The sequence below is a fragment of the Polyodon spathula genome, chromosome 1 (genome assembly GCF_017654505.1).
Source record: "Polyodon spathula isolate WHYD16114869_AA chromosome 1, ASM1765450v1, whole genome shotgun sequence".
NCBI lineage: Eukaryota > Metazoa > Chordata > Actinopteri > Acipenseriformes > Polyodontidae > Polyodon > Polyodon spathula.
Genome location: NC_054534.1, coordinates 104,710,220 through 104,737,561, shown reverse-complemented (window position 1 = coordinate 104,737,561; position 27,342 = coordinate 104,710,220). Strand labels below are relative to the sequence as shown.

The following is a 27,342-nucleotide window of genomic DNA, read 5'->3' as shown; positions in this document are numbered from 1 at the left end:
CATTATGAGGAAAAAACTCTACAAGAAATAGAAGTCTACAATTATTTATTTCAGCAATTTTTTTTGCAAAACTCCAAAAATGTTAATTCAAAAGTATTCATACCCTTTAATGCATTATAGTATTGTCTACAAGGCGCTATAAATTTCAATGTGATAATGCAGAACCTAATTCTAGAAAAGCCTAGAAAATGCTGGATTGTAGGTGAAAATTCTTAGAGAATATAAAAGGGTTAGGCATAGGATGATTGCTGTCATTACCAATAAGTCAATATGAGAAAAAGTAAAGAGCTATCTGAAGACCTTAGACAGAAAATTATTTATTGTCATAAAGCTGGAGAAAGATACAAGAAGATTACCAAGCATCTGAATATCCCAATTTCAACTATTGTTTCTACTACCAAGAAATACAAGACTCATGGTGCTGTCGCAATGCTACCTCGATCTGGAAGAAAGGTGGTTCCCTCAGCAGCCTATGCAAGGGCAGCTGGGGACCGCCAGCATCTAGTCCTGGTCCTTCTGGTGCAGGGAGAGGCAGCTCCTGCTCCTCTACCCCTGATGGTGATGGAGGCAGAGGGAGCTCCTGCTCCTCTCCTTGTGATGGTGGGGGAAGTGATACCAGCAGGCATTCACCCTCTGCTGGTGGGGGAAGTGATACCAGCAGGCATTCATCCTCTGCTGGTGGGGGAAGCGATACCAGCAGGCATTCACCCTCTGCTGGTGGAAGGGGACCCAGCAGACATTCATCCTCTGCTGGTGGGGGAAGTGATACCAGCAGGCATTCATCCTCTGCTGGTGGGGGAAGCGATACCAGCAGGCATTCATCCTCTGCTGGTGGAAAGGGACCCAGCAGACATTCACCCTCTGCTGGTGGATGGGAACCCAGCAGGCATTCACCCTCTGCTGGTGGAGGTGGCGGAGGCAGAGGCCGCTTCTGCTGCTCTGCTCCTGCCGATGGAGGTGGTTGAGGCGTATAATCTCCTGGCAGCGGAGGTGAGAGCGGCGTGTAATCTACCCTTATTACAGGGGACTGGTGCAGCTCTCCCTCACTTTCAGGGGACTGGTGCGGCTCTCCCTCACTTGCAGGGGACAGGTGCGGCTCTCCCTCACTTGCAGGGAAGGTGATGGAGGCAGAGGAAGCATCTGCTCCTCTCCTCCAGGTGGTGATGGTAGGGGAGGTGATACCAGCAGGCATTCACCCTCTACTGGTGGAGATGGGAACAGCTCTCTCTCAGGCTTTGGATCCCCGCGGTCCCCTCGTCTTGTGGCTGGACTCTCGCGGTCCCCCCACCTGGGCGCTGGAGACCCTGCTACCTGGGCTGCTGTTCTGTTTATAGCTGCCTCCAGGTAGCAGAGGACCAACTCCACACCTTCTTCCAGGGAGTTTGGGGTGTGTTCCCTCTCATACGCCTCCCATCGCTCCCTGTCCATCAGCCACAGGACCCAGATGGCTATGGGCCTGAACCGGGCCTCCAGCCCAGCATTGTCCTGGATCCAGTCACAAGAAATTGCGGTTCCTGCTTGGTTTGCGTCTAGGAGGCACTGGTAATCCCATGATGACACCACGTGTCACAAAGACGGCTGCAGTGGGTGACGTCAGACCAGAAACAGGAAATAAACGACAGAGAGAGGTGGAGTTTGGTGGAGCTGAGCAAATGGTCTCGCTCAGCATTTAATAAATGAACAGACAGCCAGAAAATAAGCGGTTGTAACAAACACCAAAAACACAGGACACGGCACATTCGCCAAAACAAAAGAGACAAACAAAACAGACTAACACTACACAAAACACGGTGAGCAGATACTTTAACTTTACGTTATTATTTTATTATTTATTACCTCCGTCTCCAATCTCGTTCTCCACTAACCGAACACCCAACCCCGAGTGGGTGAAAACATGCAGCTTTTAGGCAGCTGTACCATGACTTGATTGCTAATCAATCATTCAATTGGAGTCGCGGTACAACTGCACGTGAATTAATAAAGTGCAATTCCCTGTGCTCACATATTATTACGTTTTAATAGCATGTGAAGTGCTGTGCAATCCTCGTGCCTAAATACAAATATACATTTTAAACACTCGTGTTACACAGACCCATTTATATCCCGTGTACCAATGACTATACACCAACATTAACACACAACGCAAAATACACATAGGGGCGGGCACTTTGCCACAAGAACACACAAATGTCTAAAATTAGAATTATTTCATAAAATAAAAGTAAGCTTGCAGATTCATTTTCTAAAGTGCACTGTATTAATTCAAGCATTATCAGATTAACCTGAATAATTAGTCAAAATTAAGCCCAGCAAAATGGAAGGGGAAAATGACTCTGATAAAGTACCTACCATAGGTATAATTTACTAAATTCCTTCTCAAATGCAAGCCTTAATGAGGATATGTTCAGCTGTAATTCATTTACAGATCCCCCTAACGGCTCTTGCTTCTCTGATATCAGAAAAAGGCCAAAGGCAAGATTAGACAAGGTTTCCATTTCTCAGGAAAAACATTCATTAGGATGAATAGGTTAATAGGTTCTTCTGCTTACAAAGTCCTTTTCTGCAGCCACTACAATTGTTTGTAGTTTGAAATAATATGAAACTAATCAGGATTAAATTATTATTGCACATCAAGAAATGTTATTGGTAACTTTGACATGTAGTAAAATTATAATTTTGGACCTTGAAATGTTTAGGCAGATAAAAAAAAAACATTTATTACAAAACAGAAACAGGGCAAGGAAGGAGTACCATCTAGTTTTTTAATAAAAATGCTGATGGCACATGTGACACATTAGTGTCACGGCCCATGCTGTTACCAGCAGGAACTACAGACCCAGAGACAGAAGCTGCAGTTTAAAGTGCAAGCTGCACATTTATTAAACAAGAAGACACACAAAAAAGACACAAGGGCCAAAACGAAGATTCAAACAGAACAAACAAACGTAGGCTGGGCATTCGCCTTCACTACCAGCAGTCAAATTAGACTTCACGACACAGGTCAAAAACACTCACTTAACTCCCTCTTACAATAAAGCATTTTTCTCTCCTATATACAAGAGGCCACTGTTAGCTAATTAGGGAATGCCCATACTAGTGATTGTGTCAGGGACATAATTAACCCCATCCCTGCCAGCCTTACAATCCCACACACACTAGTTATACAAGCAGGGCTGTTGCCCTGCCACAGCACATAACACATATGTTTGCTCTGTGGACTTGAGCTGATTTTTCCCTGGTTTCTAAAATTCAAATGATAATTTTCTGCCACATTCAACTAAACCGCTTTGAGCTATGGATAATTAATACAGTACACAAACATCTTTCTGTATTGTCATCATTAGCATTTAAGTTTAAATGTTAGCAAGACAGCAACTTTCCACTGAAATTCAGTGTCAAATGCTCTAAATCATTACACATTTAAAAAACGCTTTACAGGAAGAAAGCCCCTTGAAGCGAATACACCCCAGCTGTATTCTAATATTTGTTTCTCAATATGAGAAGCAATCGTACAGGTAAACATTTTGCATACTGCACCATGTACAAAATACAGTGATTTGTAACAAAAATATGTGTTACAATATTTGAATAACTCTGTCAGTTGTGTTTTATTTTATTTTTATGTAATGTACTGGAAATGTGTTAGTTATGATTCATTTGTTTTACAGTCTTTTGCAGTTGTGGCAGCTTCAGCAAGCAGCTTTCAAGTTATGAACCATCCCCCATTCTTACTGTATAAGAAGGTGATGGTGCTTTCTACAACAGCATTTAAAGCTTGTGCATATGGTCAATATCATGAGCATAACTAGTCAGTAGAGATCAGTTGAGAGTACACTTGCTTTTCCACATACCAAAAGCTCACAAGTTTAAATATGCCTGGGGGTGATGTGGACCTACTCCATCTACCAACACACAGTCTGCTGCGCAATACTGTTGTTGAGGATGTTGCCTATGGATACAGATCTAAAGTAAAGGCACCATCTGCTATGTTGAGACAAAAATTGAAAATGACACCCCCCCCCCCCCCAAAAAAAAAAAAACACTCCTGGCATGGTGGGTGGCATCTTTGAATCCATGACTTCTCAAAGATCTATGTGATAACCAACATCTTCAAATCATAAAGGAGAAAAACTTAACATAAATTACATATGCATTGGCTATTGGAAAAGGAAATTCAGGTTATAGGTACACAGTAGTGTCTGCAATTACCAAGGATTTAATATCCTAAATTGGCTCATTAGAAATTGGAAATTGTGGACAAAAGTCTATAAAACGCAGATATAGTAATGCAAAACTTGTCCGACTCTGCAGGAAATTACCCTGCTGAAAATGATGATAACATTTTGTCTGATGACTTGACCTACAATAAATAATAGTCCATATTTAATAAGCTATCTCATATGTATTCACTGCTCCTTAGTTTCTGTCCATTGCCTTAATTAATCAGAAACCAGAAAAGGATTGGTGACTTGTTTTATTTCACATTTGTACCCTGGTATAAAAGCCTTTCCCTAATTAGCTGAGATAATCTATTTTGTGTAATAAGGATTGATGGAATTTCTTCTGCCAGGAGGCTATTTCTCTCTCTTTTTTTAACAAGCACAAAGTATGATTAATGGAACTCATTTCTAAAGGACTTAATAACTTCACAATGATGGCCCACTTCACCTCTAATGCTTTCTGCCTATTAGATTTGGACAGTGTCAAAAAAGTAAAATAACTTAGCTAGTATTAGTTTAGCTTCAATGTTCACAAGAATCTCCAGTTGCGTCATTATACACAAACAGAAAGTATTTTGGTTTTAAAGTGATTGTAGTTAACAAAACAATGTCATGAATCTGACCTGTCCTGCACTTATGAAAAAATGTTATAGTAAACCAGCTTTTTTTCTTTTTATATCATTGTCAACAGAATTGACTGTAGTTGATTTTTTGTGTTGTCCTGTACCTTATCTTTCAAGTAAATTAAATATGAGATAATGAGTAACAATTTAGGATTAAAACATTTTGTATCAACAATGACATACTAGTAGTACAACAGTGAAGGATAGTGCATCAGCTGAGGCTTCAGTAATGTGGTGCTGAGGTCAGGCAAGTCCAGTGCAGAGTAGGAGGGGTAGATCTAGGGATCTAGAAGTGCAGTCTAAATACAAATATAGACACATACTTCTTGAAGCACAACTATTCTATAAAATAATTTACTATTTTGAACTTCACATCAATGAAATTAGTAAAGAAAGGTAATCAGTACTATGTACAGTGCCTATAGAAAGTCTACACCTCCTTTCAAAATTAGGAATTAGGAAAAGCCTGGAATTAAAATGCTTTTTTTTTTCATTTATCTACACATCCTACGCCACAAATTCCAAGTGAAAAAAATATTCTAGAATTTGTAGAAAATTAATAAAAAATAAAAAATGAAATAGCTTGATTGGATAGGTATCCATCCCCTTTGTAATAGCAATCCTAAATTAGCTCAGGTGTAACGAATTGCCTTCAAAAATCACACATCAAGTTAAATGGCCTCCACATGTGTTAAATTGTAGTGAGTCACATGATTTCAGGAATAATTCAGCAGTTCCTGTAGGTTCCCTCTGCTGGGTAGTGCATTTCAAAGCAAAGACTCAACCGTGAGCACTAAGACGATTTCAAAAGAACTCCAGGACAAAGTAATTGAAAGGCACAGATAAGGAGATGGGTATAAAAAAAATATCAAATGCCTTGAATATCCTAAGCATGGTCAAGACGATTATTAAGAAGTGGAAGGTGTATGGCACCGCCAAGACTGCCTAGTTCAGGCCATCTCTCCAAACGGGATGACTGAGCAAGAAGGAGACTGATCAGAGAAGCTACCAAGAGGCCAATGGCAACTTTGCAAGAGCTACAGGCTTTTATGGCCAAGACTGGTCAACATGTGCATGTGACAACAATATCCCAAGCACTCCACAAATCTGGCCTGTATGGTAGGGTGGCAAGAATGAAACAATTGCTCAAGAAAGCCCACCTTCCATTTGAAGTATGCAAAAAAACACTCAAGAGAATGTGTAGCCATGTGGCAAAAAGTTTTGTGGTCTGACGAAAGTGGAACTTTTTGGCCTAAATGCAAAGCATTATGTTTGGCGTAAACCCAACACAGGGCATCACCCAAAGAACACCATCATAGGAGGTTGTGTGGTCCAGTGGTTAAAGAAACGGGCTTGCAACCAGCAATTCCCTGGTTCAAATCACACTGACTCATTGTGTGACCCTGAGCAAGTCACTTAACCTCCTTGTGCTCTGTCTTTCAGGTGAGACGTTCTTGTAAGTGACACTGCATCTGAAGCATAGTTCACAAACCCTAGTCTCATATCTTGTAAAGTACTTTGTGATGGTGGTCCACTATGAAAGGCACTATATAAAAATAAAGATTATTATTATTATTATTATTATTATTATTATTATTATTATTATTATTATTATTATTATTATTATTATTATTATTATTATTCCTACTGTGAAGCATTGTGGTGCTGTATCATGTTATGGGGATGTTTCTCATTGGCAGTGACTGGGGCACTTGTCAGGATAGAAGGGAAAATGAATGGAGCAAAGTACAGAGAAGTCCTTGAGAAAAACCAGCTGCCCTCTGCAAGAAAGCTGAAACTGGGACAGGAGTTTACCTTTCAACATGACAATGACCCAAAGCACACAGCCAAAGCTACACTGGAGTGGCTAAGGAACAAAAAGGTAAATGTCCTTGAGTGGCCCAGTCAGAGCTTTGACCAAAATGCCAAATCTAGGTGTGTAAAGTTGGTAGAGACCTATCCCAACAGACTCAATTGCTGACAAAGGTGCTTCCATCAAGTATTAACTCAGGGGGGTGGAGATTTATCCAATTATGATCTTTCAGTTTTATATTTAATATATAATTTTTTTTCTCAATATTTTTTTTCCCCCTTAACAGTGTGGCGTATGGTGTGTAGATAAGTGGAAAAAAATCCTCATTTAAATGCATGAAACTCTGAGGCACTGACACAACAAAATATGAAAAAAAGTTCAAGGGGGTGTAGACTTTCTATAGGCACTGTATAGATATTTGTGTGTGTGTGTGTGTATTTGTGTGTGTGATTAAAGGAAACAGATATATTTCAGTACAATTTGAAATGCATTAAGGTGAGTAATAGACTTGTAAAAAGGTAAATGTCTCCAAGTGGCCCAGTCAGAGCCCCGACCTAAATCCAATCGATAATTTGTGGCATGACTTGAAGATTGCTGTCCATCAGCGCTCCCCAAGGAACTTGAAAGAGCTTGAACAGTTCTGTAAAGAAGGATGGTCAAATATTGCCAAATCTAGGTGTAAAGTTGGTAGAGGCCTATCCCAACAGACTCACAGCTCTAATTGTTGCCAAAGGTGCTTCCACCAAATATTTACTCAGGGGGGTGAAGACTTATCTAATTATGATGTTTCAGTTTTGTATTTTTAATATATAATTTTTTTCTCAATAAAAACAGTTTTCTCCTTAACAGTGTGTAGTATGGTGTGTAGATATGTGGGGAAAAAAAAATCATTATATGATATGTGGACTTATATAAGCTGATAATCATAAATAAATTGCATTCAAAAATGAAATTTTTAAATGAAAATGTAAATCTTGTCAATTTCAATGAAATGGTCACCCAAAGCAAGGGGATTTCAGTCTGAAGCCCAAGTCAGTTAAAAGTCTGAAATGTGTATAACACGGTGTTAGAACACTGGCCTAAGTATAAAAGTGTCTTTGTTAGATGTTCTCTGAGTTAGCTGGCATGTTACCTAATTAACCTTTTATCACCAATTATTGTTAACAGGTGAGGGTCCATGATTACTATAAATATAGGTAGCATAGGCACAAGTTTGTCATTCCTGAATGTAAGGGAGTAGAAAATGGCAAAATACACTCAGTTAAGCATAGAAAAAAGACAGTATGTAATTACTTTAAGAAATGAAGGTCAATCTTTAAGACAAATTGCAAGAACTTTGCAAGTGTCTGTAACTGCTGTGGCCAAGACCATGAAACGATTTGAAGAAACTGGCACCCATGAGGACCGAACAAGGTCACGCAGGCCAAGGGTGACCTCAGAATCAGAGAACAAGTTAATTCAAGTCACAAGTCTGCGAAACCGTCGATTAACTGCCCCTGAAATACAAGCTCAGCTAAATGGTACTAGAAGTACAGATGTTTTAACATCAACTGTTCAGAGGAGATTGCGTGAAGCTGGCCTAACTGGAAGAATTGCTGCCTAGAAACCATCGTTAAGAATGCAGAATAAGAGGAAGAGACTTGCCTGGACAAAAAAACACAGAAACTGGACGTTTGAGGAGTGGAAGTCGGTCTTGTGGACTGATGAGTCAAAATTTGAACTATCTGGGTCCAACCGCCGAGTATTTGTAAGAACCAGAGAGGGTGAGTGCATGAGTTGTGTATGTGTGGTTCCCACTGTCAAGCATGGAGGAGGCAGTGTCATGGTCTGGAGTTGCTTTGCTGGTGACAGAGTTGGTGATCTTTACCAAGTCCATGGCAAGCTCAACCAGCATGGCTATCATAGCATACTTCAGAGGCATGCCATTCCATCAGGATTATGGCTAGTTGGGCAGTCCTTCATTCTTAAGCAAGATAATGACCCGAAACACACCTCCAAGTATTTACAGAAATGTATACAACGTAAAACATTGTCAATTATGAAAAATAGTTTCCAGCAAGTGTACTCAAACTTTTGACTGGTACCGAGAGATTTTTGTAGGACGACCGTTCCTGGGTAGTGTGACTGTGGTCTTGAACTTTCTCCATTTGTAGACTATTTGTCTGACAGTGGATTGGTGGAGCCCCAAATCCTTAGAAACGGTTTTGTAAGCCTTTCTGTACTAATTAGCATTAATAACTGTTATTCTGAGGTCCTCAGAGATTTCTTTTGATCGTGGCATGGCGTGTTTCCACACACCTGTATAGTGAAGACCAAACTCACAAAGTTTCTTGTCTTATAGGGTGGGGCCTCCCAAACTCACTCCTGATCTACCTAATTATTTAAACACATGATTCTAATTATCCCCTTAATTGAGCTGATAAAACCAGGGGTTCACTTACTTTTTCACATACCCTGAATCTTAATTACTCATTGTCTGTCTAATTCATACATCATTTTATTTCAAAAGACATGGAATTGGTTAATATAAACCCTATTGGATATTTAAAAAAAGACTGGTTTTGATTTAAGAAGGTTATCATGGTAAATCTAAGGAATTTTCATAATTATCATTGGGGTTCACAAACTTTTTTCTCGGCACTGTATATATATATATATATATATATATATATATATATATATATATATGTGTGTGTGTGTGTGTGTGTATATATATATATATATATATATATATATATATATATATATCAGAATTCAAGGAGTTGGAATTATCTATTCATTTGGTTACAGAAAGTAGACCATTCATATTTCACTTATTTTTTATCAGTGACAGACTGACACTGGTCTGCAAATAGCAATTTGTGATATGGTATTAGGTTCCAGCCCTAGAAGTGGACAGGAGCGGACAGTGTGCAGTGCTCCACTGTAGCTAGTGTGTATAGAGTGCACTTGTATACCAACTAACACTAATGGCTAGTTTCACATGCCCTGGCTAGTTTACAAAAGTAGTCTAAAATTAGAGTTGATCGTGAACCCAGCATATGATGGTACTACTGGACATCTTCCGATTGTGAAGGGAAGTAGGCATGATGTGTCTTTCATCTGCTGCAGTAAGTTTCCTTGGCCGACCACTGCGTCTATTGTCCTCAATGTTGCCTGTTTCTTTGTGCTTCTACAAAAGAGCTTGGACAGCACATCTGGAAACCCCTGTCTGCCTCGAAATTTCTGCCTGGGAGAGACCTTGCTGATGCAATATAACTACCTTGTGTCTTGTTGCTGTGCTCAGTCTTGCCATGGTGTATGATTTTTGACAGTAAACTGTCTTCAGCAACCTCACCTTGTTAGCTGAGTTTGGCTGTTCCTCACCCAGTTTTATTCCTCCTACACAGCTGTTTCTGATTCAGTTAATGGTTGTGTTTCAATCTACATATTGAATTGATGATCATTAGCACCTGTTTGGTATAATTGTTTAATCATAGACCTGACTATATGCCTACAAAATCCCTGACTTTGTGCAAGTGTACCTAGAAGAATTGATGCTGTTTTGAAGGCAAAGGGTGGTCACACCAAATATGGATTTGATTTAGATTTTTCTTCTGTTCACTCACTTTGCATTTCGTTAATTGATAAATATAATTTATTAACATGTCTATTTTTGAAAGCATTCTTACTTTACAGCATTTTTTCACACCTGCCTAAAACTTATATATATATATATATATATATATATATATATATATATATATAAGATTAAAGCCAATATTTTGTTATATTCCTTCAAAGGATTTTGTTGTAATTACAAAGCACAGGATTATGTCTAAAGGCTGAGTACATTAAAAAGAAACTACATGTATTGGCCTAGAAAGATATTAAAGACTTAATGGAAAGATTAAGCACACATGATTGCCATAGAGAAAATTCATACATACAGTACATCGCAAGCTGAGAAATCCTAAAAGAACCTGTGAAAAGATAACTCCACTGAAAAGTGTGTCATCCAACCTGGCGGGGGGGGGGGGGTGTCAACGGGTGTCACTCAAGTCCTTATTAATTTGACTAATACGCTATAGACATAGCGCCAGATTTGCACTCCTGAGTACTCATCCCACGACAAACACATAACAGTATTAAAAAAAAAAACTAAACTAGTGCAACTTTGTCATTTACAGGTTTCAATAAGAACTGTAGAGAACCACTACTGCTGCCGCTTTACAGCTTCCAAAGAAGTGAAAAAGACTGGCTAGACTAGACTAGATATTTATTTGTATTAAATCAAGTTCTATGCACTCACTTACCATATTGCTTTCTGTACTATGGACTGCATGCAGTTGCTTTTATGTCTTCCTGTATAACTGTTTTCTTTGCCAAGGATCACTGGCACCTTCACACAATATTTTAAAACATGCAAAAAAAAATCTTTAATTTGGTCATTTTCACTACACTAAACCAATTATCACTGTGTGACGGAATACTACACATGCTTATTTAATCACAAGGGACAGGTGTACCGTATGATCAATTCCAGAGACTTAACATGTGTCACTTTCTGGTACGATTACATATCAGCACAAATGTTGATATTCTAATCAAACAAAAACGCACAATATGTATTACTTAGAAAGGTAGCTCCTAGCACAGATACATTTATATTACATACAAAAACTTGCCATTCAATTAACAGTAATGTATAGCATTGTCAGGCTTTATTTTTCTTTTGTCAAATGTAATCTTGTATAATCCACTTAGTGTCACATCTTGAGACACATGACAAGAAGTAATGTGCTTCAGGTCTTGGTGTAGCTGCCAAAGCATGTTTAACTTGCTGATCCTATTGTTTAAAGCTAAACTTATCTCTATATGTCACAAGGGCATTTCACAGATTAAATATGCCTGAAGGGCTCTCCAAATGATTGCCAACCTAATGGGGATCCAAGTACACTGATCTCTTTTTTCTAATGCATTTAACTTCCCTGAGTGTAACATTAAAAAGATAGAGGTATGCCAAAATCACAACCCTGTGTGATTAATGTGCTTTCTCAAAGGAAACCGTGTTGAAAATCTAGTCAGGTTTAAAAGAACAGTATATACTCATGCAGCACAAGTATTGCATCAGATAATTCTATATTTCACACAGTGTAACAGGTTACCAGAGGTAAAATGGAAAATCACGATTTACTAAAATTTAGAGGAGTCGGTGTTAACTGGATGCATCCCCTCAAATTCCATAAACACAAAAAGCAGATCACTGAGAATGTGTACGTCATGGAATCAAACACTGCTTTTTTTCTCCACAGTAAGAAATCTTGCACTCCATACGTTATCCTGTTTTAATAGAGGGATGTCTTTATTCATTTACAATAACAGCACAGGGGTATCACTCGCCTCAAGGATGGAACTTTGAGTCATCTTACAGCTGTGAGGTATCTACAGTTAAAAATAAATAAACAATGTAACATTGTGATTGCAGACATGACTACACTGTTCTTTAATATGATGACTTCTTCCAGTCCAATGAAGCGTATGATCAATTCCCATCGAGATCAACTTGAATTACACACATTTACATAATAATATATATTTTATTTTATATACTTCTTATAACTCACTAAATTCCTTTTAGTTCACATTTATTTTTACAAGAATCATAGTTCTCAGCTGGAGTACTTTGAAATTATTATTAATGATTTATTCAAAGGACACGCAATCATTTAACATTTGCGTCCGATTTGAACAGTTTGTATTTTTCAATACAATGCAGAACTGTATGTACGGTATATAAAAACATTTTATATGTGCAGCAGGGCTATCTGGCATAGGCTCTTGATAATAAGAATTTTTAATAAGGCAAAGGTTTCTGCATCCCTCAGTTGAGTGTTTGTATAACCTACGGTGTTTGGGATAGTCATTTTGACACATTAATCAATCACGAGTCACTTACTGGGGACAATGAATGCATTGTAGGAAATCAGGTTTTTGTAATCAAGATGTTGAATGAATAGCTCAATATAAACTTGACCAAAGTATTCTGCACCTGCTGCATAGTACATCCATCATATCTAAAGAACATCCTTCTAGCAGAGACCATGCATAGTCTTTGCTGTGTTTATTTATTAACTATTTTACTATCTGGTTCATTGAACAGTTTTTGGTTAACACATATGACTTTTTCACAACCCTGGAATTAATTGTAATTATAAAACAGTCACAAATCATATATTTATTTTTATAGAGAAAAAGGCAAAGGCAGTTAGAGATATTAAATAACTAAAATTACAAGTTCTAAAAAACTGATGACCGAGGAAGAATTTCCTATTGTAACCCTGAGAGGTTGATGTTTGAGGTGATGCTGCATAATTCTTCTGTATTATTAATTGATAAAATGGCTATAAATTCAAAAATAAAACTGCTGCTCTTTGCTTCCTTCCACCACAAATTATTACCTAGCCCTGTAATGCTATTGATTTACCTGTACTATATCACATTTTAATCACCATAAATCACCGACTAATACTTACCTGCCAACTGTGATTGCTCTTACCAAGGGAATTTTTGACACACTGGAAGATGTATCTCAAATTCTGATATCCATCTGCTAAGTTTTAACTAATGGGGTCTATGTGGTTATTAGCCTTCCTGAAATGATTGTGGCTCAACATTCTATATCACTTGGTGTAATCTGCCTTAATAAAAAGATTTAACTTATTCTTTTTTTTTTGTAAAATTTTTTTTTTAAAAAAAGTCTTGTACAGCAGCTTGCTGATTTCACAGGCAGGGTGCCTCTATTCCTTACACTCCGGTCGTCAGGATTTAAGTTTTCCTAGGAGACCAATAATTCCACTAAAGTCAGCTCATGCAGTCCAAAGAACTCACAAATAGACTTGTTTCAGCAGCCATATATCTGTCTGCAGGTGTACAGAACATGCCTTTGTGCCTCACTATGTGATAATATTTACTGGCATTCTCTAAACTTACAGGGAGAAACCTGAAGGCCAATGCAATTGCTCCTATACATTTTATAATCCTTCAGTATTTACAGAGGAGAGAATTCTGTTTTCTTATCATCAACTAGAAATGATGTAGCTGCAAGGGGACCCTTGATTAATGAAAGTATACAAAATATTATAAAACTGCAAACTGGCGTGATGACTGCTTTACATCTCTGCTGTACAGCTGAAGCGACACACAGAATAATGCATACAAAGGCTGTCCACACTACATGTGTGTATCTCTTACACTTTGTGAGCGAAACACTGTTTTTATGTGGATTTGATCCTTTTCACAGAGACTTTGTTGGCATTTGATTTAGTCCAGACTGTACACACTACTACCTGCATTCAGATTGCTTCTGCTGTCTTTTTTCGTCAATTGCTCACAGCTAATTCAGCAGGCACTTACCTCCACCAGCTTGTTGGCATGCTCACGAAAGACTTGGGCATATTCTTTAACCTCCTTTTCATTGCCACTTTTGGCAGCCTCAATCAGCACCAGCAGGGGCACGTTTGTCTCTAAGAAGGAATCAGAGATGTGGTCCATCACTGCCTTTCGCAGCTGCAAAGAAGATATTGCAAAAAAAAAAAAAAAAAAAAAAGCATTACTTTCACCTTTAAAAGCAACATGACAGTTACTGAAAACACTTTTTATTCATTCAATATGGTCTCAGCCTGCACCTCAAATGAAATTATTAAAATAGGACACCCCCAGGAATTTTACAACATATTTTTAAAAACATATACCCTAATTAGATTTAGACTCACTGTCAGCTGTTTCATTTTCATTACCATAGTACACTACTGAATCTGTTATAATATTATACATAGTGAAGGTATTTAGCGCTTTGTGATGGTGGTCCACTATGAAAGGTTATTGATTGATTGATTAGACCTTTATGCATTGAAACTAGACTTTGGGAGGAAAAGTATGTCAACAATTTGTTTGATATAAAGGTTTATATTTGTCTAAGTACTGTACTAATGAGTTAAATCTATTTCAGTGGCATTTCACTTTGTTTTGCCATCCACAATATTTTGAGTATCAACAAATTGAATGACAATAATTATACTGTAATATTGTCAGCAGAGAACTTCACTAAGAAAGGACATACAACTTGACTAATAATAATAATAATAATAATAATAATAATAATAATAATAATAATAATAATAATAATACAGTGCTCACCAGTTATAATGCAGTGAGGAATCAGTTATAACATGGCCGGGTCATGGCTTCCATTACAGTAGCCCTTTTATACTCGTTATAAGACGGAATACAAATAGCACGATCTTGTAACTATGGCTCCCCACTATAGCGTTATAAAGGGTGAACACTGTATCTTTATATAACGCCTTTCATAGTGGACCACCATCACAAAGCACTTTACAGAGGTAGGCTGTGAACTGTGCATTATATGCAGAGTCACTTACAATAAGACATTGATTTAACATCTCATCCGCATGACAGAGCACAAGGAGGTTAAGTGACTTGCTCAGGGTCACACAATGAGTCAGTCAGTGGCAGAGATGGTATTTAAACCGGTGACCTTCTGGTTACAAGCTCTGGACTTTAACCACTGGACCAAACTGCCTCCAAACTATGTCAAAAAGATGATAATCCATCAAAGTAGAACAACTGGTCATGTCACAGAAATGTTTCAAGTAAAACAGCGTCAAGTGTCTATCAATTTATAATCTAACACTGGGCACTTAATATTAAAATGAATATGGAATACTTTATGACAACCCTATGCTGTGTTACATCCAGTATACTTACATTTATATTTTTACTTTATATTATGTAGGTGCTTCTTATGTTTAAATGCTCTTTTTATTAGATTGTCAATTTAATAACATATTATTGATTAATTGTAAGGGTTTCATGGAATGGAAATGATGGTTAAAGACCATTCTAATATGAAACTTTACAATAGAGCAAACCAACAGCAATTTTGTGAATATAACAAACAAAAACAAACACTTAAAACTTTGTGAAAATGTCTCTACTCACACAAGGTTAGTGTTAATTAGAGTATGTGAAGCTGTGAGTCACGTAGATACACATTTTGGGTAATGCCTTTTCATGATGATGAGTAGCCAACTGTCAAAAAGTTTGACTACCGTAAAACATCAAATAATTGCTGGGTCTCAGATAACAGCCTGTCTCCATTACGCACCAGATCTTCTGGCAAATATTGTAAATAAACGCCGGCTCTCTATTAAACGCTGGGTCTCTGTCATTGTAATGTCAGCATAATGAACTAACAGCAATGAAAGTAATACTCAGGATTAAAAAATAATAATACAAATAATAGAAAAAGTAATTTAAGGTAGGCCTACATGTAATGCATATTTGTTTAATGCATTTATTACATTATTAAAGGTTTTGATAATTTTAAGCATGCTGAAAGTAGGCCAGATACAAACCTCTTGGTGTATTCTAACGAGTTTTGTTGTATTTACAATGCACAAGTTTGAGATTAAACAATACATTATTTTTGATAATGATACTTATTGCTTTTATTGTTCATTTTTGAAAATATTTAAGTTTGTTTATTATTATTATTATTATTATTATTATTATTATTATTATTATTATTATTATTATTATTATTATTATTAACAATGGCAGATCTCATTTCAGTTTTAAATACAAATTCGTACTTCTGCTTGTTCATTTTCCAATGTTTTGTATACCATATCCTTGTTGAACAGTGCATATAAAAAGACCATAATAATACTTTTGCTTTATACTTGAGGGTGTGCAATACAATGTTATTTTGTTATAAAACAAAGCTGTTACTTGGTTCCCACTGACACACAACCTTTTAACAAAGTTGCTGGAATGTTTAAATTGAGTTACAATGTTGCTCCAAGGTTGTGTGTTAGCAGCTTCTCAGATCGCATGAAGCATAATCACTGGTCTCCAAAACACGCTGGGTCTGCTGGCAAATATTGTAAATAATTTTTTATAGTACATTGCTTTAAAAATCCACCGACCGATAAATGACATGCTGAAAATTCAAACCATAATGGAAGGGCTAGGTTGGGTTTTAAAATCCTATTTTATTAAAGTTTTGTGGTACATGTCTTGTGTAATAAGATAAATAAATCTTTCCATTTGCCGATGCAGAGCTTGAACTAAAATCCTGGATTGACCTTTCTGACAAAGCTTCAAATAGAAATAGAGGCATAATCCCAGAGCAGCTACACTATTATTTGCGAGATGCAAGCCTTGCCTCATAAACTGTGATGATGACAGACTGTCTCAGAAAGTTTTCAAACTCGCTGCTTTATCTTTTAAGTCCAGATGGTGAGTTAGCACTAGTAAATTGCAACAGTGTAAACTTAATGTAGTCTAATTATAATGCACACAAAAGCTCTATAAAATAATGAATACAGTGCATATACTCAACAAAGCTTGAAAAAGAAATATCTTTGCAACTGTGAATAAGCTAAGGGTCACATGATCTTCAAAGAGGAGCTTAGCATCCGTTTTACAAATGTGCTTTTTAATGGGAAACTGCATGTTCCTAAGATTAAGCACCTGTTCCAACATAAAAACAGATGTCTGGTAAAACTGCTACCGAGATGCCTCCTGCCAATTGCCTCTAATTTTATGCAAACTACTAAACTCATCAATGTCATGTACTGATGAAAGTCATGTGTGTAAAGTAAGAGTTAAAGAAGCAAACAAACAGAAGAGAATTCATTATAATAGAAAATAACAGAATTTATTAAGGAAGCACTTCAATAATAATTAGATATATAAAATAAAACTTATGTGAGTCAGTAACAGCATCAAAGTGTGGAAGATAGGTCAGTCAAAGTAAAACTGTTCCTGTTAGTTCACTAGTCTCCTTCTGCCTCAGTCAACAAAGTTCACTGAAACCTGCTGATGCCTTACATCTGTTCCTATACATGATTCATTCCTAACAACATTGCTTGAACAAGGATCTCACAAATCATTAAAGTTCCCTGCCATGTTATTTTACCCATCTTGGTAAAGCAACATATTAATAACGTCAGAAATATTTCATTTTTTAAACATAATATTTGTAGAGGGGCTTATTTGAGCACAGATCATGTAATAACGTACTGTACATCTCTAAAGTTTTAGATGTTTCACAATGGGAAAAAAAACTGAAACACCCCCCTACAAACAATACAGTATTGGGTTTTGTAAGCCTACAAATATTTAAAAAATAAATGATAATGGCGTTAGATTTATTAGAAGTATACAACTGAGTTCAGGATTATGGGTAGCAGCCTTTGCTATAACTTGGGGGTTTAGGGATAAAAGTGGGGGTCAGCTTTTTTAGTTATAAGTAAGATCTGGCTGAAGCTTATTACAGCTAGGTAATGAGTTTCAGACAGTGAGTCATGTCCCCAGGGATGTCTGTAACCAAGAAAGACTTGGATGTTTCTTTGTAGAAGAAGGAGTATACAGTAAAAGCAGTATACAGTTTCCTCCACCCTTTCTAGTTCCAGTAACTAACTGCGATGTTTCATTTAATCGCTAACTTAAACCTGTCTTATCTGTGCAATGCATTTACCCTCTGTTGCCTTTACCTTTATACCTTAAAGCTATAGGTAAAGATTAAATGCATTTGTTGCCGGGAGAGCCAACAAGACTTCCTGCTGTCATTAGCGTTAACAAAGGTCTTCTTTCCGTTGAGTTTACAGGCCATTGAGAGAATACCTCTGTACTATCTTAGCCTGGAATTGTTTCAGAGAGCATGCTCTGTTGATCCCTGAAGTTCTACTCACTTGTGATCTGAATAATAATTGCCTGCTGACTTCATTCCAAGCTTATTGTAGTGAATATAAAACAATAGGTGGCTTGGGGTTTATTACAGCTCAGTAATCCAATCAATGGGATTTTTGATTTTCATAACCTGATATGGTGACACTAAAGAAAGTAACAAGTAATCATGAGACTAAAATACTGATTTCGTATTATATATATATATATATATATATATATATATATATATATATATATATATATATATATATATATATATATATATATATATACACACACACACACACAAGAGTAATGACCGCTGCAGGAAACTCATTGCATTTATAAACTTTTTTTTCTGCATGAAGATATTTTTTAAATGTGTTTTTTAAATTTATATTTTGGTCTGGATCACTTAAGTCTGGTTGAATCTTATGTTGCTGTCTAAAATGTGTTTCAACAAGTCCTGTCAACTTTTAGAGGGCATCAACCTGTGGGATAATGTCTACAGTCTATGTGTACTTCATTGTCTGAAACGATCTGTTTAAAATAGCACTTGAACGGCAGCACTGTGATAACGAAACATGCGTCTGTATTAATGAATGTGCTGAAAGTGCTCTATTTTAAGGGTTTCTTCTTCCATGATGCTCTGTCCTGAAAGGCATAATGATCTGTTTCTGAGAAACTCAATGCTTGCGTTCTGTTAGCTGGCTGTATACTTTTCGATTGTTCAGGAACCTAAAACACATTTGCTTAACCTTTTGAGCCACCAATAAGTCTATGACAATTGAAGTTAACAGAGCATGGATTTTCTGTGGTGAGCTCTGGCTGCAAGGTATTCTTGACTTAATCAAGACAATTCCAGTGCCAAATGATATTAGCACCTAGGCTACATGAAACAGATTGGGGGAACGCAATGATATCTTGCAGAACTTGTGCCTGGTGTCTAAAGGTAAACTTCTAAGAGGAGAGACCTTAAATTCAGTTATCAATCAAGAGAAGCTATGAGGAATGGTTTGACAGAACAATTGGTGAAATGAGATAACAAGGGTATGAACACGTGACACATTTCCAACAGCTTAAATGGATACAGTGCAGGGGAATACTAATTGCATGAAGCAAGACATTTAAGGATATTAGCTCAGCACTGTCAGCCTTTTCATCCCAATTAATGCTATTCATCAACACTAATAACAGCTGGAAAGCTATTTTGTTATGATTTTTTTTTTCTTGATGTTCTCAGAAAAAGTAACTACATAGAGGGCATTCCACAGATGCCAGTGTTCAAAGACACAATGAATACATTCATACAATCAAAATGCTGCAAATGGGCGAAGTGTCACAAGATTATCTGCCAGAAGTAAGGCATTGTGTGGTAGAAGTTTTGAACTTGTGACGGAACTATTATAGCTAGACCCCAGAATTCCAGGGCTTCTGACCTACACAGAGTCAGATAATGAGTGTGCAAGACGGAATCACATTAACTTTAATGGAATTAAGGAAAATGATGACTTACAACCCATGAAGGAGGAAGGTAGCTTTATGACCTTGTCTTTACTTGCAGCTTTAGTGCATGAGTAGCTCCTTAGTCAGAAAAAAACAATACCATTAGCAGCTTCTCTGAAATACACTTTGTAATAGACCAAAGGACCCTGTGCTATCATGTCTTGATATATAATTCAGGGTTAGAAACTAACGCTTGCCCGTTCACCCGAGGCAAATTAAAACTGACGAGAGAATAGTTGATGGTAGTCCTGTGGGCGAGTGCTTAAAAAAAGTGTACAGATAAACTCACGTTCATAGGCTTGCATTTACAAAATGCAGGAAAAGTCCATTTTCTAATGGGGTGTAGCAGCGGTGAACAAAAATTCATAATGCTTATAAAACAGTCACTTTGAACTTCATCTCCCCTTGTCATGCTGAAGTTTGAATTATTTTGAGATATGTGAATCCGTCAGCGTTTCATTGAATTGTGTCCATGTGATTACTTACGCTATTCATTTATACATCTCTGTGAACTTTCGGTATAAACAAAATGTATTTTTTAGACATCAAAACTGTATAAAAACATTAATTTCCTCACATTGTTTCATTTTTCAATTATGTATTTCTTTTTTGAAAAAGCACAATTGCTTGAACACAACTTAGTAGGTCAATCTTTATCAGGGTAAAATATTAAAGTATTTAAAACTATATAGATTTAAAGCATGCTTGCTTAACTATTACTAACGTATCTGTATTACAACAGTTAGTGTAGAATATTAGAATTTTATATGGTCCGTTTCCCCGTTTGAGCTATTTTTGGTTCTGACGTTTTTATACTGTTTTTATTTCTAAAAAGTAGATTTAGTTTATAATACCAAAAGGTTACATTTAAACCATGGTGAGGAATAAATTATTAGCGCATTGCATCTTTGAAGTGTAAAGTAATTTTACAAAAATGTGGATATGTGGGTTGAGAGATCAAGTCATCATTATAACTGTGAAACTGATGAGGGCAAAGACTGCCAAACAAGGCACATCAAAAATGTAACAGTTACTAAAGACCATAAACACCTCTGTGATTTTAAAGCTAAAATTGCTTTTTAGTAGAGCTCATGCCCTTGCAAAGAATGCACAACAGTATTCTTTTTTTTAATGGATGTGTGACCTGTGAGGCAAAAGGATTACATTGAGGAAAACCTATAGAAAATCTAAACAGGCACAGGAGTCATACACACTATTGCGAAGACCGGCTATCTGCGACGGTTCTACAAATAGTTCCATTAGTGAGGCAGTGACATGCTACGCTGGCAACGCTGTTGTCCTCACAGACTTTATTGGGGTTCGGAAGGTGGGGAAGGCAGATGCAGAAACACAATCAATGTATCTGGGAATGGGCATTAATGTTTATTGTATCTGTTTGTTTTTAATACAATAAAACAAATTTATAAATAAATGTTCATTTTTTAGGAAAATAAAATGTAAGCCTAATATGTTAGGAACCTCAACAGTTTTTGTTGATTCTGACTCAGCAACTTCACATAAGGACTAGTAAGTTTACATAAGGACTAGCAAGTTTCAATTTTGTTATTCGTTTCAAACCCTGTATAATTATGCGTAATTTGTTTATTTATTTATTTATTTATGTGTTTATTTATTTATTGCAATCTCCATCAACTGCAGGTTCTGCTGCATTCACAGCACTGATAATGTTTTTTTTTTTTTTTTTGTTTTTATATATATATATATATATATATATATATATATATATATATATATATATATATATATATATATATATATATATATATCAGTATCAGTAGTCAGCCCTCTGGACCTCATCTGAATTACTTTCCACTTTTTAAATTAATTAAAAAAGGCTTGGTAAATGCAATTTACGGTTTGGTCCAAAACATAGAATAATAGTGCATGTACACAGAGCAAAAAAATGCTAAAATATATTAAGAGGAGTGTAACCAGTCTTAAGTGATTTAGATGCAACGTAGTGATTTGCGAGCAAATTGACTTTTGAATTTAGCTCGTGGTGGTGAACTTGCGAGATTATTCATGACATCTCCCCCAAATGTGAGGGAAAGGCACTTGCGAGAGCACAACTCGCAAACCTATTTTTTTCAAACGCAGCACCTGTTTTGAATCTCACTCAAAAGCACAACGTTTTTTGCAAAAAGGACTTGCGGAAAAAAAATATCTACAACTCCCCTTGCTACACACGCAAGCCGTTTGAGTGTTTGGCCCTCAGTCACTAGCTATATATAGAAGACTAAAATGTTAGAGAAAGTTACGGTGAGATGTCTTTATCAATACTTATGATTCTACAGCATGTCTAATATTCCACTATCCTAGTAGAATTTCTGAATTGCAGTGGTAAATAACTAAGACTAACGGTACATACTGTATTGTACTGTTAGCACAGGAATTGGAATTGGAGATTATAAAAGTACAATACAGCTAAGGTCACGGAAGTAAAAGTAAAATAACTATCAAACAGCAGTGTTTACATTTTTCATCATCTCTGAAGGATATATAGTACATATTAACATATCTGTATCACACCAGTTTAGTGACACAAGGCATTTCTCAACTTTTATTCGAGAAAGAGAATTTGGCATATGAGCATAAGTGTGTATCAAGAAATATCTATGGCTGCCGGAGGGAGAAGGATCTGGAAACACAATGATGCAATCTTTTCATCTGTGTTTTTTTTTTTTTTTTTTTTTTTTTTTTTTTTTAACCAGATGTTCCATGACGTGTGAATGAAAATATCGAAACAGTTGGCATTATGTTGAAAAATATTTTGTGGATAGAGGGACACAAATTTCAGTGAAGGTTTGACCGTAGCCAAGCACATGCGCCAAAAGTATGCATACATTTAAAGTAAATAAAAAATTTAGCAAATCCTACAGAATCCAGCAAAAAACTAAAAAAAAAAAACAATCAAAAAAATAAATTGCAATTTAACAGACAAAAGAATAATGAATTTGGTCAGGGGACCTCGTCCATGGTTGCTGACAGCTATCCGCAATGTTAGCCGACTAGCAAAAACACGATGACATCATGTAGTCTAGTGCCACGGATAGGAAGAGGCTCATAGGCCACCTCCTCCTAAAAGACAAAGCCTCCAAACCATGACTGGAAAAATGAAGATGATGAATGGTTAATGAAACAACTGCAGCGGTGCAATGCTGCCTACCCCCAAAACAGGAAAAGGATGAATGAAAAATAAGCAGCTGAAACACGAGCCCGCCCCACTGTGCATGAAATACAACCAAGTTTTTCCAAGAAAATAAAAGCGCAGTATTGCAGTTCAGAACTTTGAGCTGATCGTATACTTGCAGCTTTTAAAAATATTTTAATAGTGTTATTCTCAAGAGTTAAACAAACAAATAAATAACAGCAAAAACAGATTTCACACAATCTGTTTCTGTAAATGAAATCTACCTGAAAATGTAACATCTGCTTATAACTGCAATGTGCCTGGTTGCTTCTGTTTGGGTCCGCTGAGAATATTTCAGAAAGCTTTTAAAGGCAACTTTAGAGACAGTTTCGGGGCGTGCAATTGAAAGCAGGTAAGATGTCTATTTTTAAATTTGGGGTCATATGTGCACCAGTAAACATTATGTATTGAATAAATTAAAAGTGATGGTTAAAATTACCGGGAAAATTAAATTGCTCCAGACTTGCAAGAGTAAATCAGGACTATTAAACACTTTTCATTTCCGTTCAACCACTTTAGAGTACCATAAAAATCAAGAAGCACAGTAATAAACATCTCAGAGAATTTAATACTGTGATAGATAATAAAATAAATGTCTGAAGAGAAAAATGCCTGGCCTTGTGAATCTGTAAACTGGTTTTACATATAATTATAATATAGATGTCAAAGAAGTTTACTGCTCTCCAAATATTGGCCAAGTACACTGGAACAAAAGAAGGCAGGGTATTTGCATTGGGAAAAAAAAAGGAAAATTGCAAACTAAAATAACCCGCATGATGTATGACTTTGGCAGAAATGTGCAGCAGTATATTTATTACTGGATTAGGTGCATTCCTGCAGTAATATTTCCATCCAATAACATGGGCCTGCATTACCTATGGTTATGTGTAAACAGTGTACTTTCTTTCTGGTCTATGTTAGGGGATCTCTTGAATGCCACAGGAAAGATGTGCTGTGTAAAACAGGGTGATTTTTATGGCAGATGTGACTGGATGCCCGCCCCTTTATTAATGTATATATTATTTTGTTGTTATCGCTGTGATTTATTGCAGTTTTTTTCTATATGGATAAATATATGTATTTATTTCTGGAAAATACATGTGAAAATGTGGCTGGAGCCTTAATTATGTAATTGTTAATTATTGATTAATTGGGCTCCAGCCACATACTATAAAAGCCAGAAGAGTTGACGAGTACAAGGGACTGTTTGGAGAAGAAAAGACAAACGAATGCTACTGGTGTATTTCTTGAAAGGTACTCGTTTTGTTTATTTGTTTCTTTTGTGGTGGTTTATTTTGGCTCTTGTGCCAGTTTGGTAGGTGTTATTTCATTTGGTAAATACGAGTGCAGCAGCGCAGTTTTGCCTCACACTACTTGTGTTTCTGAGTACTTCTCCCTGGTCTGGCATCACCACACGAACCAACCTGTTCACAAGGATCAAACTTTATTAAGATGATCCCCTACAGTATACAGCCACCATATGGAAAACATACAGGTTTATCATACCAGAGCAGAAGCCATTTTCTTTCAAAAATGAACGTTTCACATTAGATCAATGTGGTCTACTATTTATGTCTAAATATACAAATTCTTACAGTGCTTGTGATTGCTATTATTACACATAAACCACTCAGTATATATAGCCTCAATATACTGAAGTTTGGTTTGGTTTGGAAGTTTGGTGCTGGATGTGGGTCATGTTTAAAAAGTTCTTTCAGCACTAACTGCCAGAAAATAACTACAGTTTCAATATCGGGATCGTCAGGAGCTGGAGAGAACTGCTAAGTGAATTTTCTTCATGTTTAAATAAGTTAGGGAGAGGGAATTAATAAGGGAAGCAATACCCCAAAACTCAGCCTAGGCTGATAACAGCCTGATGGTCAGTTGCATTAAACCCTCTATTGATCAACATTTTAGTGAAGTACTAATTACTTTATCTTGAGCCTAATATATTTTCTTAAATGTAATTTGAATAGCTATGAAACCCACTGTATCAGGCATTACCAAGGGTTATGGACCTGTCCAGCAAAGTTATTTATAAAATTTATTAGGACTTCATCTATAATAAATCATAGTCCTACAGATACTGCTGTCATTTTTCACAGAAATAAACTGCTGTCTGTGCCCCTGTGCCATAGAAATTGCTTGCACATGCCTGTACAACAATTTATAATGAACTGTAAATCCTGGTACTGCTCAGAAAGCATACTGTCTGCTGTAAACAGATTAGCATTCATCTACACTACCGGTCAAAAGTTTTAGAACACCTCCATTTTTCCAGTTTTTATTGAAATATATGCAGTTTAATTTCTCACTGTACTCTGAAATTAAAGCATAGAACAAATAAACAATTGGAATTAAAAAATAAATCATGGAATCGTTTTGTTTAACAAAAGTTATTCTAAATTTTTGACTCATCAAAGTAGCCACCTTTTGCAGATATAACAGCCGAACACACACTTGGCATTCTTTCTACAATGGAAATCAAATATTGTTCGGAAGGTTCTTCCCAAAACTGTTGCAGAAGTTCCCACAAATGTGTTGCACTTGTAGGTTGCTTTGCTTTCACCCTTCTGTCCAGTTCATCCCAAACCAGCTCGATGGAGTTTAAGTCTGGAGACTCTGCTGGCCATTCCATGATTTGAAGCCTACTGTCTTGTACTTTTCTTCTAAGGTAGTTCTGACACAGCCTGGAGGTATGTTTTGGGTCATTATCTTGCTGTAAGATGAACCCCTGACAAACTAGGTGTATACCAGAGGGCATTGCATGGCGCTGCATAATGCTGTGGTAGCCGTTTTGGTTCAGGGTGCCACTCACCGACTCTGGATCCAGCATAAGAGATCCAGACCATCACGCATCCTCCTCCATGTTTGACAGTTGGTGTCACACACCAAGGAACCATCCTTTTGCATACTTGACAACGTACAAAAACCCTGCGTGATGAACCGAAGATTTCAAATTTTGATTCATCGGTCCGTAAGACCTTCTTCCAGTCTTCAGTAGTCCACTGGTGGTGCTTCATGACCCGGGCAAGCCTCTTTTTCTTATTTTGTCATCTTAGCAATGGCTTTCTTACTGCCACTCTACCTGTCAAACCTGCAGCTCGAAGTCTTCTCTTTACAGTTGAAGCTGAGACTTGCTTACTTCGACCAGTGTTAAGCTGTGCTTGAAGCTGTTGTCCTGTGAGCTGCCTGTCACACAAGCTGTTGACTCTCAGAAACTTGTCTTCTGGTTCTGTTGTGGCTTTGGGTCTGTCAGACCTCTTCTGTCAGAGTTTCCTCCAGTTTCCAAGTGCCTTTTGATGGTGTAGGAAACTGTACTCATAGACACATTGGCTTTCTTTACAATTTCTCTAAAGGAAAGACCTACACTTTTAAGGGTTATAATGGTCTGTCTGTCTTCCTTTGTTAATTGCCTTTTTCTCGCCATTATGATAGCAATATACTACTTCCTGCAGTACAATACTGTCCAAATAATACTTAAGAGGGTGTAGTAACATAGTCTGTTCCAACACTGCTTTTATACAGACAGAGGGTTTGTAAGTAATCAACAAAAGTTGGGACACCTGTAGGAATTGTTAGCATCAACTTTCAAGGCTTAATTTACTTCCATTGCTGCAGAACAGCTATAAGTTGTCAACCCATTATTTGTTCCCTGAAAAAGGCCTTTTTGTATAACTCTGAAATGTACATTATTTTTCAGTTTTTGGTAACCTAAACTTTTTTTTTAACCTCTGCCAGTTTACTGTTTACCTTTGTACCATTTCAGGTTATTCATTGGACTTGAACTGCTTAAATTTCAATAAAAGCTGGAAAAATAGGGTGTTCTAAAACTTGTGACCGGTAGTGTATGTACTCTGGTATATATATATATATATATATATATATATATATATATATATATATATATATATATATATATATATATATATATATATATATATATATATATTATTCTGTGTACCTATTTACAGGCTCCAGCATTTTAACATTTGAGAGTGGAAGCTAGGCCAGGAGTAGACTTCAGTATGATAATGAATGTCAACTATTATTTTGGGGGAATCAATGTGCAGAGCAAAATTTCAGAGGTCTATTAACAGGATTGCCAAATAAGCACTTCCTAGGCCCAATAAAACATACACTTTTTAGAAGTTAATGTCATCTTTTCTGGCTCATTACTGGCAATGTTTAAAGGCAGACAAAGCAAGGCACTTGCAGTAGTTTATCAAC

At 36.7% G+C, this 27,342-nt stretch overlaps 1 protein-coding gene across 2 annotated transcripts in view; it reads right to left on the bottom strand.

Moving 5' to 3' along the window:
* LOC121317743 (catenin alpha-2) overlaps nucleotides 1-27,342 on the bottom strand; it is a 502,323-nt gene that overhangs the window by 74,695 nt on the left and 400,286 nt on the right. For both annotated transcript variants that reach the window (XM_041258019.1, XM_041266306.1), the window contains one exon: nucleotides 14,052-14,204. In XM_041258019.1, the coding sequence (XP_041113953.1) occupies nucleotides 14,052-14,204 (153 nt within the window). The remainder of the gene's footprint in view (nucleotides 1-14,051; nucleotides 14,205-27,342) is intronic.